The following is an 18,995-nucleotide window of genomic DNA, read 5'->3' on the forward strand; positions in this document are numbered from 1 at the left end:
AAAATTTTACTTAAATGTGGTGCCGGCAATAACTAAGCACTAATCTTCTAACAGAAAATCAGTTATTTAAAATAGGAAAATCTGGATATCTCTTTGTAATTAGCATAACTCATATAGCTAGTAACAGATTTCTGCTAAAAGCTACGTTTGTTCTTGTTGACGCTGGTTCCTGCTGTCAGGCAGTTCATGGCACTGAACATACATATATATATATATATATATATATATATGTATATATATATATATTGACACAGGCAACTCAATGACGTTACTTTTCTCGCCTTGCATTCGAAAACGTTCGAAGTCGATCATGTCTGTTTTCTAATAAATAGACAACTAGCTTCCCCATCTGTTCCCTCCTAAAGGCAGCGGTAACATAACAATAGAGATGTGTTTCTTTGTGATAGCAGCTCCCTTTGGAAAGGCAATCAGTTAGATCTTGGCCTGTAATCCGCACGCTCCGGTAAGTAGCTTCTTGTCTTTGTGCATGACTCGCTAATTTCACAGTTAGTTGAAAGTTCTTCTTTGAATGCAAATCCAGGCTCCGTGCTGCAGAAGGGACCTGTTTGATAAACGAGAGAACGTCAGGAATAAAGCATGTGAAAAGACCTACCGAAGGCCTGGTAGAAATTGTGTGCATTTTTGCTCTGTTATTCTGCTCTCATTTTTCCGCTCCTATGACCCCCCGTCGCTGGATGAAAAGGCAGTGCCCCCGCGTACATGGCATGCACGCCCAAGTGCCCTCTCCGTGGTCGGCTCTATTCACAGAGCCGCCTGAGATAGGCCCAGCTTGGGTTTGTGTTTCCACAGACAACAAAGGATCTTAGGCCCCGCTTCAATCCTTCCAAATATTCTTTCTTATCTCAATGGGAGACATGCTCGCGCCTTATCACTAATGCCGGAAAGAAGTATCATTGGATAACACTGTTATTGAAAAAGATTTCTGATTTGTGATAATAAAACTCAGCTTTTATGTTGAAAGGGAACCAAGTTTTCCAGTATGCACATTCCAGCAGCCTTAATCCGATGGGTCTCCTATCAAAATCACTTACATTTGTGAATTGTATTCGTTGTCAGAGTGGTTGATTCTGCATAAATGGCATGCATGTGGGATGCTGTTATGAAAATGAATGAAATACCCACTAAGCCCTCAGAAGCCTCTGATGGCCTTCACCTAAATATGCTAAAGGTTCTCACTAAAATGTACTGGCAAGAAAACAACAATCAAAGCGGTTTGTCCAGCAATTTTGCATGGACCAGAAAGCTGATGAGCTGTGTGCCTCAGTCATGTCTCTGGCCCACAGACTAGTAGTTTCTTGGTGATGCCCAACACACTTGTTACTGGAAACTTGTCTACTTTTTCTCCTTAAATTATTTGCTATTTCTGATATATCAACCAATCCCCTCTTATTAGCACCCTCAAAGCGATAATGGAGCATTTGTGGAGGTGGTCTAATGGATCACACAAAATTATCCGAAATTGTCACAATATCATTGAACAAAACATATTTTAATTATAATGAATCATGGAGTTTTTTAGACAACTGACAAAGTGATGCTGGATTTTTAGGTGGACCGATACGAGCCATGTCACTATAGAAAGTTAATTTCTCTCTTTGTGGAACTTTCTGTTTTGTGGCCAGTTGGAACTAGACAGGGATAATAGTAAAATCCTGATGTTAACTATACAATTATGCTGACAATTTAATCAGACACATGACTATGTCAATCTGGAGATTACTTTTATTTCCGTGTTTTGTGGCCTACATACAAACTAGTTTTCTGTGACACCACTGAGGGCCTTACTTCTATATGTTTTGTGGGTAATTTTGATTTGAATAAGCAGTACATGATTTGGCTTTGCAGATCTGAAATTCAATGCAGTACAAAACCCTTTGCCATGCTTGAAAGGTGTCTTTCTTCCTGGTTGCATTGGGTTCCTCTTAGGGCATCGTGGGTTCAAGGTTCAGTTGCAATCACCTAGAAAAAACATTTGCTCGACATGGCATCCTGGGTGTGATCCCATCTTGCCTTGAGTCCTCTTGTTTTTCATGACTTTGTTTTTGCTAGCTGTGGGACTCTGCACCTGCTATCACTGCTAACCAGTGCTAAAGTACTTGTGTTCTCTTCTTTAAACATGTTAGATTGACTTCTACCCAAATAGCATATTTAATTTACTTGTAAGTTCCTAGTAAAGTGGCATTACCTGTGCCCAGGGCCTGTAAATTAAATGCTACTAGTAGGCCTGCATCATAGATTGTGCCACTCATCTTACCAGCCCTTTAAACATGTCTCAAGCTGCCATTGCAGCTTGTTTTGGTGCAGCTTTAAACTGCCATTTGCGGCTTGGCAAAAAAACCTTTTGCCTGGAACAATCCTCTCTTTTTATACACGTCCCCCCCCTAAGGTAGGGCCTGGGCAGGGAGCAGTGTATTTAAAATGTTGGACATGTACTGTTAAGTTCTACATGTCCTGGTGGTAAAAACGTCTTAAATTAGTTTTTCACTACTGTAAGGCCTACCTCTCCCACAGGATAACATTGGAATTACATTATTACTTTTTATAAGTGCAGTTTTCAAATGGTAACAGGTTGAACCTTCATGTTTGGTGTCTATGGAAATGGCATTTAAAATCCCAACTTAAGGTGAAGTCTGATTTTGAAATACAGTTTTGGCAATGTCCCTTTTAGAAAGTTGTCATTTTCTTTCTTCCCTTAGCTATGTGGTGCCTGTCTCTGGGTCACATGACTTGGTGTAGTTGATTGTTGGGCTTTGTGTATTCCTTCTGGACAGTCACACACAATCAGGAGATTAGGTGTGTCTGGATGAGATCTCACTAGGAGGATGGGAGGGAGGAGCTGGGCCAAGCCCACTTACACTTGAATTGGCTTTGTCCTGTTGCCACACAAATGGCTGCATATCCTCTGTAGTTAGTCTGGAGCCAGGCCAGGAAGGCAGGCTTGAGCACTTCAAAGGTATGCCTCTAGAAGCTTCTCCTGACTTCAAAAGCACAACTGGCATAAATACTGGACCTCAGACACCAAATATTCAGTACACTTCTGGACCTGTGGAAACTCTGCCAGGAAAAAGGACTATTGTGCCTCTACAAGGATCAGCAATCTGCTAGCCTGCCGCTCTGAAGGAACTGTTGCCCAGCTGTTCTCACCTGCTGCCCACTTTTATGAGTAAGGACTGGACCCTCAAGTCTTGAACCGGGAACCCAGAGTGACTCCAAGGGCCTGTTGCCAGTCCTCCTGATCTGAACCCTCAAAGACATAACAGGTTCCCAACAACCTTGCATCTACACTTGGACTCTGCCGTCTGTGACCAAATGGTGCCACCCAAGTCCTGGACCCTTGGCAGTAGGCTTAAGGTGCTTTGCCAGCCTCTGTGAATCCACTTGAACTAATGCACTTCCTCTGCTGTGCAATGCATCTTTGAGTAGAACCAGAGCATCTCTGCTGCTGTGTGGATTGGACCCATCGCAAAATCCTGCATCGCTGCCACAGCCCATTATGCCTTCCGAACAGCCGCTGCACAATACATCCTCGGCACAGGCTCCTACATCCCCTATTGATGGCAGCCTCAATGATGGTGCCGGACTCTGCATCCGAGACTCACAGCTCCTCTGACCCGACGCGTCACCCTGACTGAGCTATGCATCCCCGACACAGGACTTCACATCATAAGCCCTGTCCAGGGGATCCTCGATGACAATGCAGGCCCTTGCATTGCAGCCTTGCCACATATCAGAACCAACACATCACTTTGGCTATGTGAACCATCTTTAAATGCATATCCTTGCAACGCTTCATGAAACCAGGATTTAACGTACTTTGTTCAGAGGGCCTAACTGGGTCCCTGTAACCGACCTGCACTCCCAACAACGTCAGCCCTGCACTTGTGAGTTTTTTCCCAGTCCAGCACAACTAGATATCCACAGTTGGCAATTTGGCCTATGGGTGCTATTTTCACTAAAAACTTTAAAATTACATATCTCTAGTTCTACTGATTGGATTTTTAGTCGTTTTGATCGTATTTTATTTATTAAAGAAAGTTCTATTTCTCTAACTTGGTTTAGGATTCTTTGTGTTTGATGTTTTTATCTTACTACTGTCCTGACTTTGAAATTTTTCTGGAGAAAAATGAGTTCTTGACGAGTCACCGGTGGGCAAAGCTGCAAGCTGAATCCAAAGCAGGGCTCAACAACTTTGAGTTGCTGAAGAGGGGGAGTATCAGCGCAGTCGTCGATGAAGAAGGAAAAGCTCTGATTTGGGCAAAGTCTGTGCCTAGGTAGGCCTTGAAGCATCGCCAGTCTGCATCAGTCCCAGTATAGCCCTCAATTTTCAGCCTTGGAAATTTTTCTGGAACTCAGATCTCCTCCAAAAGGGCCAAACCAGCTAGTTGAGTCCAAAAAGTGATTCAACATAAATGGCTTAAGCTCAATGGCAGCCCTGATCTCATGACAATTCTCTGGGTCCCATCCATTGTAGTTTGGTCAGGAGGAGTACACTCTAACACCAGCAGATGGTCTAGGACTTGAGGGGTGCCACTTGGTGTGTTAGGATTCACTCAAAGAATGGATAGCTGCAGGGTCCAGGGCAGGTCTATTTGCAACTGTCAGCTGGTATAATCCCCATATTAAACTATTTTACATGAACCTAGAAGTTTTGTTTATTACGAAGGTACAAAATTCACACACCAAATGCATTGATGTTCAGCTTATAGTTCAATCAATAGGCTTAACGCCAAAACTGCATTAATAGTGAAACATAAGCAGGGTTATCATATGCAATAATCTTTATCATACCATCCTTGAACTTGTAGCCAAAATAAACATTTGCTCAATTACCTGAATCCAGACCCAGGATATGATAACTGCAAGCAGCAGCAAATATCCACATTTTCCTTTGATTGCCTGCTAAGCATCTAAGGTGATCATCTGTGAAAATGTCTTGTTAGGGTGAACACTATCAAATCAACTTTAACTAAGTCCTTTGTGCTATATTCTGGAGTATAACTGTGTTGGACAGCTGAACTCAGCAGTCTATTAGTATGGGTAGGACTATTTGCTGAAATCACATTTCACATTTTGACATACAAATTTAAGAGGGAAATGGCTATAATACGTGGATATTGTAGAATATCTGTCTTTTTGTTTTAGAAAATATATTGATAATGCTTACTTGTCATGTTAATAGAATATTTGAGGTTTTCATTGTATTGTAAAAAATATTAAAACAATAGGGGGTAACAACATTTTTAATTCCCTAAAGAGTTCACCTAGAATACAATTATGGCCAGTGGTTGTCATGGTACGAAGTGAACTGATCATGTTGCCTATTCCAAGGTCACTGTTTTAAGATTCATAATCAACTTGTCGGTATGTGTAGTAGGGCCTCATTATTAGATTGGCGGTCGGACGAGCTGACCGCCAAACTTGCAAGGAGGACACTGCCATCATGCCGGCAGCATCCCCCCTCATCGTATTACAATGTTCCCGCTTGTCTGTCCCACCGGACCGACCAGCGGGAACATTGTATCACAATCAAAAAAAGGACGGCTTCCTTGCTGGGCTTGGAGTCATAAGCTCATTACTGGTTCCCATGGTGTTAATATATCCCCCCCACTTTGTCAATTACTGAAGTAGTGGCCTATCCTACATGCAATCCCATTGAGACCTCCACATGATTTTAAAAATAGCACAGAATGGCAGAGACTTTGAGTCCATATGGCAGAAACATAATTCTTGGGTGCACTTTTAATTAAATTAATAGGTTTATATAGAGACTAGGAGGCATAACTAGTATCAAGTCTCAATCATTGTACTAGTGTGGACTGTACAAGGCTGTGCTCATTTTACAGTCTCAAGGAGTGGAAGTATACTAGAGGCTTTTCTCTCCAGAAGAGGTCTAGATAGAAATAGTGCACAGACAAATTCACGCTAGGGCAGGTGAGGCCTTTATGCATACCAAGTTATATTCTTTGTATTTATTTATTAAGTAGGAACAGTAGGGTCCCCACTCCACTCCTGAATTATTCAATGCAAACAGCCTTTCCTATCTATGTCTTTCTATGGTTTCAAATTGAGTAACTATTCTTTATTAACTGCACCTATGTGGAAAGGCCTAAGTGTGATAGATTTCAGGAACATAATACTTTTGTTGGTGTGTTTAGCAGAAGTTAACTCATTTTATTACAATTGTTTTTTTTTATTTTTACCCCACTTATTTTGTTCCTAAATATTTCTAAAAGAAATTCGCAAATCTCCCGACACCACTTTAAACGCAATCCTCTAGCGAACATTGTTGTAAAAAAACACCTGTGTCTGGCATTTGTACATAATGTAATTGGATTTTAAATGGGAACGTGAAAAACATATAATTTAAAATATTAAGGCCCATATTTATACTTTTTTAGCGCCACATTTGCGTTATTTTTTTATGCAAAAACAGCGCAAACGTACGAAGTACAGTAGTATTTTGTACGTTTGCGCCGATTTTGCATCAAAAACGACGCAAATGCAGTGCTAAAAAAGTATAAATACGGCCCTAAGTGCTATGCTTTGGGTGCATTAGTTTATCGTACAAAAAGTGTGCTGGAGAAGGTAAGACAGACATCTTCCTTTACTTTTAAATGCCTTGATAAGGATTCTGTGGAGAAAACGTTATTTATATATGCGGATGGGCAGTTCCAGACTAGGTGTTACCAAAGAAGCATCGCTTTCAAGGCCAGTTTGTTCTGATTCTTTACACTAAAGAATTACAATTTAAATAATTTATTTGATCTAGAAAATGATTTAACTGTCACAAGCCATTCTGAAGCTAAAATATTAAAGCAGGCTTGCAATGTTTGTGTACTGTAGTTCAATTGATTTTATTATATACACATTGTTGATTGAAAGGTAGAGAGGAGGGCTAGGTATCACAGGAATGCACTCAAAGCTAAAAGCACAAACTGTGAACAATAACAATAAACCTCCCCCAGAAGTCATTTACTTGATACATTTTTGTAAAGGGTTTGTCAGAGTCTCAAAAACTGCAATATTTATTACTTTATTGTCCATGAGCTGTGATTTTTGCTGTATGCATGCAGATGTTAGGACACTCGTTTTCTCTACTGCTAATATGGAGACCTCTGAGAAAACTCATAGCGAGTGATATGTGTTGCCTACTACAGGTGTTGAATGAATACCAGTTGTTATGTCACAAGACTTTCCCCACACATATAATACCACACATTACTCAAGAGTGTAGCGGGTGAAAAGCGTCGGTGGTGGGGGCACTTGTTATAGTTAAATAAATACAGCTCAAGCAATTGTTACTGGAGTGCAACGCTTCTTGTTTTTTGTAAATCTATCTATCTATCTATCTATCTATCTATCTATCTATCTATCTATCTATCTATCTATCTATCTATCTATCTATATCTATATATATATATATATATATATATTCACCAGTTATAATTAACTGAGCTACATGTAACTTGACCCACCGCCATGCACTGCTTATGACCTCCCATATAACATCACTCATGCTATGTTAAATGAGATAATCAATGGCAATACTGATTACATCATAGAGGCTTGGCCACCTAATGTGGCTTGGATGCCTGCTGTGAGTAAGGTCTCTGTGACGAGCTATGCACAGAGCAAAGGCTGTGTGTAGGGACCTTCCCACCTAATTGGGTTTGGGTTTGAGGAAGTAGTGGGATCTCCATAAAGAGATGTGTGAAAGCTGTACATAGTAGGAATTTGACCACCACATGGGGCTTGGGTGTTTTAAAGGAGTGGGCTCTTTGTGACGAGTTCTGCACAGTGTGTAGGCTGTTTGTAGTAAATGTTTTGGCACCTAAGGGGTCTTAGGTGTCTGGAGGTAGCGGACTGTATGTAAAAAGTTGTGTATGCGATTAAGGATGAGCATACTATTGGTTTAACAACCTGATAGGGCTGTTGATTTTCATTTGTGTAATGTCACCAATGCAACCTTTCTCTTGTAAACGGCTTGAATGAAGTACTTACTGTTCTCTTGTAAAGTGCCTAGTTACCCTTCTGGGTTTAGTCCACACTGTTTAAATTTGCGAATAAATAAAAAAATAATTACTCACTCCAAAGGTGTGGTATGATAAAACCATAAAGGAAATTCGGTAAAACTCAGAAGCCTGCAAATAGTGTGGCAAAGGAAATCGCTAAATCTTCTAGACAAGGTAAACCTTTTCAGGAAATATTACATCACATAGTGCATTAGTCCAAATAAACCTTTTAGCACCAGTGGTGAAATGAAGCCGCAAACCTGGGAAATAAGCTGATCAAAACTATAAAATATATAGCCCAGTGACCCTTTCAGCACCCTAAAATAAGTCAAATTAAAGGTGATGCACTCTACAAAATTATTGTGAGGTCACATTCAATAAATCAAAACAAACTATCATTCACTTTAGGATGCACACGTTTGTGGTCAAAATGAATACTATATATAATAATAAGGAGAGTTCATACTTGCAGAGCCTTTCATTTTACAATGTGTAGGAAGAAGATGCATTCAAATATTAAATAGTTTAAATCGTTAGATTGTAAACATTATCCATGCCCTTCTAATATTGTTCAAGAATATAGGAAGGAGGTAGTACGTGTTTTCACTAATTCTATCAATAGATCATTTAGATTAGGTGATGTTACCAACAAGCAGGTTTGTTCCACCCCTCCGATCAAGGAGACATCGCTGATCCTTATGGAGCTAACATATATTCTCGACTCTATTTGAGTGTACCATTTCACTTGAAGCAGGTAGAAATGTTAGGAACATAACGTTTTTGGAATTATCTGGAAAGGCAGAAATCATGATTTTGTTCACTCAGGGATATACTGTAGAAGCAGTCACAAATGAAAAGCAGTCTTCTAAATTAAACATCTTGTATCAAGTTGGCCTGGCAATTCAATACCCCTGATCAGGGCTCATATGATAGATAGGTGAAGGAAACTGACTGTATTTTAGGAGAAAGTAATACGCTGATTCGCAGTCTCTTTAGAGAACAGATTGAATAAAATGTGTTTTGGTAAGGCATGTTTTCCCTTAAAAGGTGTATAGTTGGCATTCTGCAGGGCTCATTACGTCTCGTCTTTTCTTCCTTATTTAATTATTTACATCTTGGTTCATGTTGCCCCTCCACAGACGCATTGAAGACCTAGCATCATATCCAAAGTTACTTTTTGCTTTCAGTGAATAAACCTTAATGTAGCTACAGCAAATCTAATTCCCATTCCAGTGTTCCACTGTGTTGCTTCTTGATAATACCAAGAAGATATGGTTTTAGAATGGAACTGTTTCCGTCATGTTATACAGGCATGTTACAGTGCTCTGAATGGCCATATGGAAATGAATATGGTATACTGACTTTGATTTTGGCCCAGGTATCCCACTAACCTAGCATGTGCACAGAGGTCTACATAGACCCCGAGATTGTGAGGTGTGTGGGACCTTTTCTATGACCTGAAGGGGCACCTCAATTCTACCCCCACATTTGCTAGATGATTACTGTCCCTGTCCTAGGTGTAGCAAATGAAGGGCTGGTAGCAAACAGTATGGTGTTTTTTGATTTATAATTGAAATGTTGTATCTATATGAATGAGAGTGTGTGAAATTGGCCTTTCTGGTGTAAAGCTCCTCTGTTATGTGAAACGCATACCCCTGCATTGGTATCCTATATGATTGCCCATTGTGTGTGCTTGTACAGTGAGGCTGTGATACAGGTGTGGTAATAGGAGTGTGTGTGTGTGAGGGAGAGAGAGTGAGAGAGAGAGGGACAGTGTGTGTGTGTGCATATGTGTGTGTGTGCATTGTTTGTGTATGCATGCGTTGCGTTCGCATACATGTATGTGTGTGTGTGCAGAAGCCAGTGAGATCCTTTTTTGGTGCTCAAAAAATTATCTTGTAAAATCAGAACTTTTAAAATCCGTTAATTTTACGGCTATCTCACTAGCTTTGATGTCTGTATTGCCATGAGATTTTCTGCCACATGCCTTGTGGAAAGCAGCCACATATGTATTTGATCCACCGCTGCTGAACATCTGTCATGACTCATTAAAAAGTGGGATTGCTCTTGTGGAGTGGAAAAAGTCCTTGTTGATGACACTTCTAAAAAAAGCTACCTTGTACCCAAAAATACTGTTAAACTATGTACTTGTTTCCCTCTTGTCTTTTGCTGGAAAATTCATGGAAAAATGTCAACCCTTTATGATCTGACTGGTTGGTTAAAATAATCTGCTTGAGACATCTTAGTTCAGGTTTTGTCCATTTACGAGCGGAGAGATGGCCATTGTAACAGTGGTATCTGACCTACAAATGCTGGCGGACCAAGGGCAGTGCATGGCCTTAGGGCTATTAGATTTGTCTTCTGCATTTGACACAGTCTCATGACATGTTACTGGACTGAAGGAGATCAGCCTAACTGGAGAGACACTTAAATGGTGTAGGTCTTAACTACAGGGAAGATCACAAGCAGTTTTCCTACCACTCCATAATTCTGAGTTTAAATATTTGAGAGACCTCAGCCACCTGACACATGCCACAACCACCTTGGGTGGGTTTCAATGTATGAATGAAACAAGGAAGAGCAGACCAGGTGTAATGAGGATTACATCTTTATCTGCTTCTTCCTGATTTTATTCATTAAATCATGAAGATGTACCACTAAAATACCCATGATTGTGGCATGACAAGCCCCATAATTTAAAATAAGAACACTAACAAATATTTTGGTGCATAAATGTCAAATTTATTTCATCATGAAGCCACATAATATAACAGAGCCTGACCCAAAGTTTCCACTGTAGTTGTTCATAGCTGCAACGGATAATGAGTGATACATGTAACTGGTGAGGCCCTCATGACTACAGTGCAAACATTAGTCAACCAGATATTGGATGCCTAAAGTTCTACTGCCCCTCTGACTGAACAACCCAGAATAAGAGGGAGTACTGCACTCTGCAAGTCATATACTATGGCAATTAGAGCCCTTACCTGGCCAGATGCCCTCTTAGCTGGTGACACCCATTCTTGGAGAAAACAAAACTAACAAAGATGTGTTTCTCAAGTTTGGAATTCAGCTGCGTTATCTAAATTGCCCAAAACAACTCCCTTAATATCAAACTCTCTGAGAGAGTCATCTTGTAATCCAAAATCTTTATGAGCTATAACTTGATCAAAAAGAAAACCAGGTAGAATCCTGGGCAAAAAGGACAGGCCTAGACAAAAAACTAATGTATTCCATGGGATACATACATATGGATCAGAGCATATCAAAAGAAACAAATGTCCAAGGCATATCAAGGAAGATATGGTTACTAGAAAAACAATCTTGTCAGTAAAGAATGTCAAAGGAATTGTTTTCAGTGGCTTTAAAGTGGCCTTTGCAGAGCATCTAGAACTAAAAGAATCCTCCACTGTGAAAGAGCCATCTTTCTGGGAAGATCTGATAACAAACCCTTCATTAACAAGGGAACCAATTAATCCTGGTCTGCCAATCAACCCATGAATTCCAAAATGGTTAGATAGCTACCCATTTTACCTTAAGTGTTGTCATTCCCAAACCCTTATAGTAAGCTTTCAGAAAAAATCCACAATCTTTGATGAGAACAGGAGAATTGAAAAGACATTTTCAGTAGTGAGTGTAAGCGCTCCTAAAACCTTCTGGACTGCTGCAAAGCTACTGCAACTCCACTGGAAATCCCACTAGTTAACAAGGCTAACTTTTCAGCCTCCAATTCAAAGACAATTCAATTTCAGCCAGGACAGCTGAATTTTTGATAATTATGGAGACCTTATCGGACTGAGAACCATAGATAATCTCCACTGAGGCCCCGAAGCTAACACTAGGAGAAAGGAATGTTTGCATGTTTAAAATGATAGGACTATCAATGCCTTGGTTTCCCCACCAGATCTTCCACACATTTTGGGAAATAAGGAGGAAATTGGAAAATGCATAAAGAAACTCTTTGGACCAGTTCGCTACTACTGTTTTCATCCCCTCAACCAAAGGATCCCGAAGCAAGGCAAAAAAAGTCAGAACACCTCTGTTTGATCAGTCTGCAAAGAAATCTATCATTTGGGGGAGTGAAATGGCTGCAAATCATCTAAAACACCACTGGATAGAACAACAGCCCTGGATATAAAAAAAAAAATCCTGCTGAAGTGATTGGCTGACATTGTTGACTACTTTTGCATGCTCTTCAACAATAGACCTTTGAACCACACCAGAATCTGGGAATCCAGAGTGGCCATGCCTGTTGAGATAGTCCTTGGCTACTGTGTTGTCTATCCTGAGTCCAACCATTCCCCCATTGATGTAAGGAGCAAATGCCAACAGCCCCATTCTGACCACCTTAAATTCCATCCAGTAGGATGGCTTCGCTTTCTGTGCACTGCTTCAGAATCCCTATGCTTCCATCTTTTCCATTGTGACTCTCCATCATCCAAACAGGACCTGATGTAGCAAGTAAACAGTACTGTTTTACTAGTTCTAGCCCTTCTAACACAGTTCAGTTCAACAATTTTTTTCGATCAAACGACCATAAAAGTACAATAAAAGCAGAATTAAAACCATCATATTGCAGTAAAAAAACAGTGATGCGATCAGGCTATAAATAGGGTGGTTGCTATATCCCCCTATAGAAGTGCACTTGTAAAATATGTAAACCATAAAATACAATTTCTGTTTTAAAACTGACCTGTCACACAAATACATATATTCAGTGTTTGACAGCTAACATTTCTCATATTACAGAGCATATTTCCTCCTCCGTTTCAGTGCTTGTATAATGAAATTCAGGACTGAACAGCAAATCAGTTGGGACTTGAGACAGTGAAGAAAGACCAGGCCCTCCTGGTGACTGTTAAAATACCTTCCTCTAAGAATCGGGAAGAGAAACTGTGACCCAAAGGAAGCATTTAAGGTGCAAAAACCATAAACTGCTTAGATGACTGATGTGATCTTCCATAACAAGGGCAGCAAGGTCATGTTCAAAACCAGGTACCTGGTGTGGAGAAGGCCACTAAAAAATGTATCTTATTGCCCCGGAGCCATGTAAGTTAAAATCTGTGCTCCAGGTCTTTTATCTGTATCAAATTTAGGGTCCATACCCATGGGGGTGGACAATGACACAAATGATTGGACCGTCACTGAGTGCAGCACTTTCATGAGCCTAGCTTCCTCTTTAAAGGCAATGTACTTTTCCTTGCCAAGTTTGTAAAATTGGGGGAGGAGGGGATCTTGCATGGGTCTTCAAAATAAGCAATCAGGCTGGAGTTGTGCAGTGTATTTTTGGTATACTTAGGCCAAGAGATCACTAGCATAGACAGTCTTTAACAATACTTTGGGTAAGGCCTAACTCTTCAGAGGTCCAACTTTTAATTCACATATGGATAGGGGCCAAACCTACCCTATCTTCCAAAAAGTCTACACCAAGTTCATTGTGAGTAATAAAACTTGGGGGACACTTTGGGGTCCCTAATAGCCTATTTAGGAATTAATTTTCTGCCCACTGTAGGGGCTCGGCTATTGTGTATCCCCAAGCTCATACTCCATATGTGCCAGCACTAACAGCTTTGCTTTTATGCAGTGTAATAATGTCTGATGCAGGCTTGTGTCTCAATTTCCTACAGAATCTAAAAATTAACTCAGAGGAAGCCTCCATCCCCTGTCTTCTCTGGTTTATTAATCTTTCCCACTGCATATTCTCACTAAAAATAAGGCCTAAATAATGAAAATCTCTTGCCTTTAAAATCTCTGTTCCTTCAATTAAACATTTTTTAGACCGGGTATTCTTTAGGCCACAGTCTGTAAGATAAGATTTCTTATAGTTCACCTTGAGCTTTAACTCTTGCATAAAATGACTGAAACCATTTAAAAGTGATTGTAATCCATTTGCTGCGTGTGAAATAATTCTGGGACTAGGTGAGAATCTATTTTGGGCATATCACAAGTGGAAAATATTTAAAAAGTCTCCAAAGCATTAATGTGAACTAAAAATAAAAAGGAGCTAAAATACAACCCTGACTTACGTCTCATTTTAATGGGCGGCGTGTAGTCTCCTTGTTGGGTGTAATGGACAGTCCTCTGAGTGTTTACAATGTGTAATAGTGCTGGGTCACCACTGCCTGACAAAGAATGTCCCACAAAATATCTCTGTCCATTAAGTTAAAGACACAGGAGAGGTCCATGAAAGCCATATGTATGGCCCCTCTCCTAGCCTTGACATATTTACCAAGGATCAAAGATACGTTTAACGCTTGCTCAGTCATGCCTAGCCCTGGTGGAACCCATATTGGGTTTCAGAGACAAAGGAATTCTATGCTGCTCAATTTTGCTACGTTTCCCTGCCAAATATTTTGCCTGAGGCATCTAACAATGTGATGGATCTATAATTTTAGAGAGAATTTCTTTCTCCTTTCTTAAAGATAGGGACTATAATGGTTCCCTCGTAGACTCTATGGATCCATCTTTTACTACTACTCTAAAAACATTAGTGACCAGGGGGCCCAGAGATGCTGTGTTTAAAAAGCTCAGCTGCGAGACCGTCTGGTTCCGGCGCTTTCCCTGTTGCGGAGCTTAAGATCACCATATGCACTTCAGCTACCTTGATTGTCTCGATAAATTAATTTGCGACTCTAAACAGGGTCGCAATTTTAAGGAATCGCTATTTTAGCGATTCCTTAAAATTGCATTCAAAATGCCTTTGATACATTCTGAAATAGCTTTTTGCATTCTCAAATGGGCATACTCACCGTTTGCGACTGCAAAAAGCTTTGATACATCTGGCCTAGAATGATTTAAGTGTAGAGAAATGCTCACTTTCTAAAAGTGGCTTTCCTAAAATAGTAATTTTAAATCCAACTTCACCAGTCAGCAGGATTTTCTATTACCATTCTGGCCATAATACTAAATATGACCTTCCTACTCCTTTCAGATCAGCAGCTACCACTGAAACAATGTATGAGGGCAGCCCCAATGTTAGCCTATGAAGGGAGCAGGCCTCACAGTAGTGTAAAAACGCATTTAGGAGTTTTACGCTACCAGGACATGTAAATTACACAGGTACATGTCCTGCCTTTTACCTACACAGCACCCTGCCCTAGGGGTTACCTAGGGCACACCTTAGGGGTGACATATATGTAGAAAAAGGGGAGTTTTAGGCTTGGCAAGTACTTTTAAATGCCAATTCGAATTGGCAGTGAACCTGCACACACAGGGCTTGCAATGGCAGGCCTGAGACAAGGTTAAGGGGCTACTGAAGTGGGTGGTACAATCAGTGCTGCAGGCCCACTAGTAGCTTTTAATCTACAGACCCTGGGCACATATAGTGCACCCTACTAGGAACTTATAAGTAAATTAAATAGCCCAATTGGGTGTGATCCAATGTTACCATGTTTAAAGGGAGAGAGCATATGCACTTTAGCACTGGTTAGCAGTGATAAAGTGCGCAGAGGCTAAAAACCAGCAAAAACAGTATTTCAAAAATGGAGGGAGGCAGCCAAAATGTTAGGGGTGACCACCCTAAGGCTGTCAGGTCTAACACTAGGTTATTAGCCTCACAGCCTAAATCTGAGAGGAAATGTATTTCTTTGCTGTAGCTCATGCAATCTCATTTGAGCACTAAAGATCCAGGTTATACCTTATCCTTTTTCTTTTTTCAAAAACAATTTTGTTATGCTATTTTATTGTGTATACAAAAGTGAGGACTGGCTGAATGCTAGTTAAAAATCTAAATACTTATGATATGTAGTAGCATACAGTGTGCAACAACTATAGATGCATTTTTCAGATACTTTTATTTCAACAAACATTGTAACTTTTGCTCTGCTGGTTTATTTCTTCTATAGAAGCTGCGTGTTCAAGCTGTGACTAACAATTGTTCTGTTTACCTTGATTCTAGATCACATTTTTCATGCTGTTGTCTGCTGTGTGTGTGATGCTGAACCTAGCAGGTTCAATCCTCTCCTGTCAAAATGCACAACTAGTAAATTCTCTAGAAGGCTGCCAACTGGTAAGTCTAAACCTAAATATGTCAATACTGTAAATTTGTTGGTATCTGGATTTCTTGTGATTGCGTCATACTAGTGATGAGTCTGTTTCAGTTTTGACGCTGCTGATATACTAATTTGATAAGTAAAGTCCTGTTGGAAGTACAGACAATTCCATGGGTTGGTTTCTTCTCTAAGTGCCCCCCAGCATGTGCCTAGTCTAAGACATTACACCAAACAGAATAGGTGTGTCCAACCGGATGTCAGAGGAAATTACAGTTAGTAGTTATAAATGGCTTCTACATAATCCAGTTGCTGTTTTATGGGTTTTTGGATCTCCAATGAACTACTACGACGAATACTTCAACTGATTTCACTTGCTCCATGTAACCAGTTGTTTGTGTCGATCTTCTTAGTTTCAGATGATGCCTGCCTTAGTTTATCCAGTTAAATGTCTCTTGCATTTACAGTGATGGTTGGTTCCCGTGTAGAACCTCCAGCACCAAGGAAATGAGAGGTATCCGGCACAGCTTAAAAGAGTAAGAAATTGATGCCGAGTGGTACGCAAGGGCCCCTCTGTAGTGCTGGAACATTCCAGCCGCAGTGCAGGGCGATTCTAGTCTCGCATTTGTTCAAACCATTACTGGCGAAGCTGGAGAAGTCTGGAAACGACAAACGTGTAAACTTTAAAAATGCAGCTAGAGGAAAAAACATCACGTTCACAAAAGTAGATATTGAGAAATTAGGAGCCCAGCATGGACCCCGCACTTTCAGTAAATTTACCACCTGGTGTAGCAGCCAGTAGCTCCTCCTCTTGGTCGATTTCCAGTAAGTGTTGCAGTAGATGTGATTGGAGTACCAAGCTGGTGCAATCACAGCTGTGGGGAAGGGTAACCCCTGCGGTCCCACGGCTCGTGTATCTCAGAACCTCATGCATTGTGCGATCTCTGGTGTGTCCTACCCGCTGCATCACTATACTGCCTTTCTGTGGGTTCTACGTCAGAATATCATAGTGAGGAACATCATTTGATGCAAGTATTATCTCCTAAATATCAGCTACAAAAGTATTGTCCCATTGGGTGTATCTTTATTTTCTACCATTGGGGTGGTGATTTTGCACACAAAATTAAGGGTGTGATATTAATGGCAGGCATTATTAAGACTATGATACTTTGGTACCACTCTCTCCTATGACTGGCCCCTATTGCCAGTCTTAGTAAGAGGGTGCAGGAGTGTAGCAGGACATTTATAAGGAGTGCGCTGTTTGCTGCAACATGATCTGATGGCTATCTTTCTGCCTGGTCCTTACATGTACTGACCAAGGCGTTCTCGCATGAAATAAATGGTTAAAAGGTCCTAACATAAGGAATCCTAATGATGCATCAAAAAAATGATGGAGAGAAAAGGCAAGACAAGGAGATAAGAAAAAAGAAAGAAAGAGGAAAATGAGAAAAACTTGCACATGTAATACACAAGAACAGAAAAACAACAGCCATAAGAAAAGAAGAAAAAAACAACAAAAACAAAGACAAAGAAAAAAACAACAAAGAAGAAAACAACCAAAACAAGCAGCCAACAAACAATTGTCTGAAAAGCATTACTCAATGGTATGTGTGTTATCATATTTTAATTCGAAAAACAATTATGTACATATACAGTGTAATCTATGAAGATGATGTAAAGATAATAAATATGTATCCTGGGAAACAAAACACAAAAAAGGAAATATAAACCGCTCATACCACAAATCACTCCATAAACAATTATATCGACCAGACGATTTGCTATAAAGTGTGGACACAATACATGTTCAGGGCTGATAGACCTGAATAACAAGCTACTCACTATATAGACAAAAAACATATGAGAGAATGGCAATAAAGAGTCAGCCAAATAGTATTTATATAACATATACAGTCTCTATGTTCCTATTTCATTAGATAATGTTTAATACAGAGAATTTCTTCCTCCATCAAAAACGTATGGCAGTCTGAACCTCATTGGTAAAAGGGTAGCTGGCAATTGAAGCCTTAATATCTTGTATTTCCAATGTGTCCAAATATGATTGTGTCTTGGTCCAAATCAAAAGCGTGCCCTGGAGGTGATGCCAATAGTATGCTAACTCCAATGTTCTAAAACAGAAATGAGGGCTGGTTCTAGGATTCTTGGGGGAGACATAGGTATCTGCGTAATAGTGCCTTGTTGTGGCACAGCTGGTAAGCAACTAACTGATCAAAATCTTTCATTCAAAATCAGTTCTTCATTGCCATTTATCTCATGCATGGACTACGACAATTCTGAGAATGGCAGGATTGTGAATGTTAAGTGCAACAAATTAAAAACCTTGTTACATTGGCATTTATTGCCACATTGTTTATTTGGTAAACTTTCCACATGACTGAGAAAAAAAGTCAGAATTTGCATATTTAGTAGATGACCAAAAGATGAGAAAAATTGCCAGTTTTAGTGACATCGACCTTACATTCTATTGCTTGGTTTGGGAGCAGTATAGTTAAATCCATTAATCAGGTCGTTTTAAAAATTATTACATTATCAATCAAACTCTCGGCTGTAGCCTAGCCTAACTCTGCTCTACCTAAAGTACTCTCAGATGAAAGCAGGGAAAAATGTACTTGAGCGAAAATCTAACGCAATGGAATTTCTGAGGGACAAAAGCTTGGGTCCACCTAAAGCAAGCAACCTTAGACTTGGTTTTAAAACACGCACTGTCTTTGATCGGTGTGGCTGTAAACTCATCAAGTGTTCTAATAAAAAGTAAGACTATTGAAAGTCCACTATCCATGGACTATGGGGGTTATTCTAACTTTGGAGGAGGTGTTAATCCGTCCCAAAAGTGACGGAAAAGTGACGGATTTACCACCAGCCGTATTACGAGTCCAATATATCCTATGGAACTCGTAATACGGCTGGTGGTATATCCGTCACTTTACTGTCACTTTTGGGACGGATTAACACT

The 18,995-nt window shown here is 40.1% G+C and overlaps 1 protein-coding gene across 1 annotated transcript in view; it reads left to right on the top strand.

Annotated features, from left to right (window-relative positions):
• Positions 1-18,995, top strand: part of ENTREP2 (endosomal transmembrane epsin interactor 2) — a 1,414,698-nt gene that overhangs the window by 639,935 nt on the left and 755,768 nt on the right. Inside the window, exon 3 of the mRNA XM_069222382.1 lies at positions 15,931-16,041. Within this exon, the coding sequence (XP_069078483.1) occupies positions 15,931-16,041 (111 nt within the window). The remainder of the gene's footprint in view (positions 1-15,930; positions 16,042-18,995) is intronic.

This window comes from Pleurodeles waltl, chromosome 3_1, assembly GCF_031143425.1.
Source record: "Pleurodeles waltl isolate 20211129_DDA chromosome 3_1, aPleWal1.hap1.20221129, whole genome shotgun sequence".
Taxonomy (NCBI): Eukaryota; Metazoa; Chordata; class Amphibia; order Caudata; family Salamandridae; genus Pleurodeles; species Pleurodeles waltl.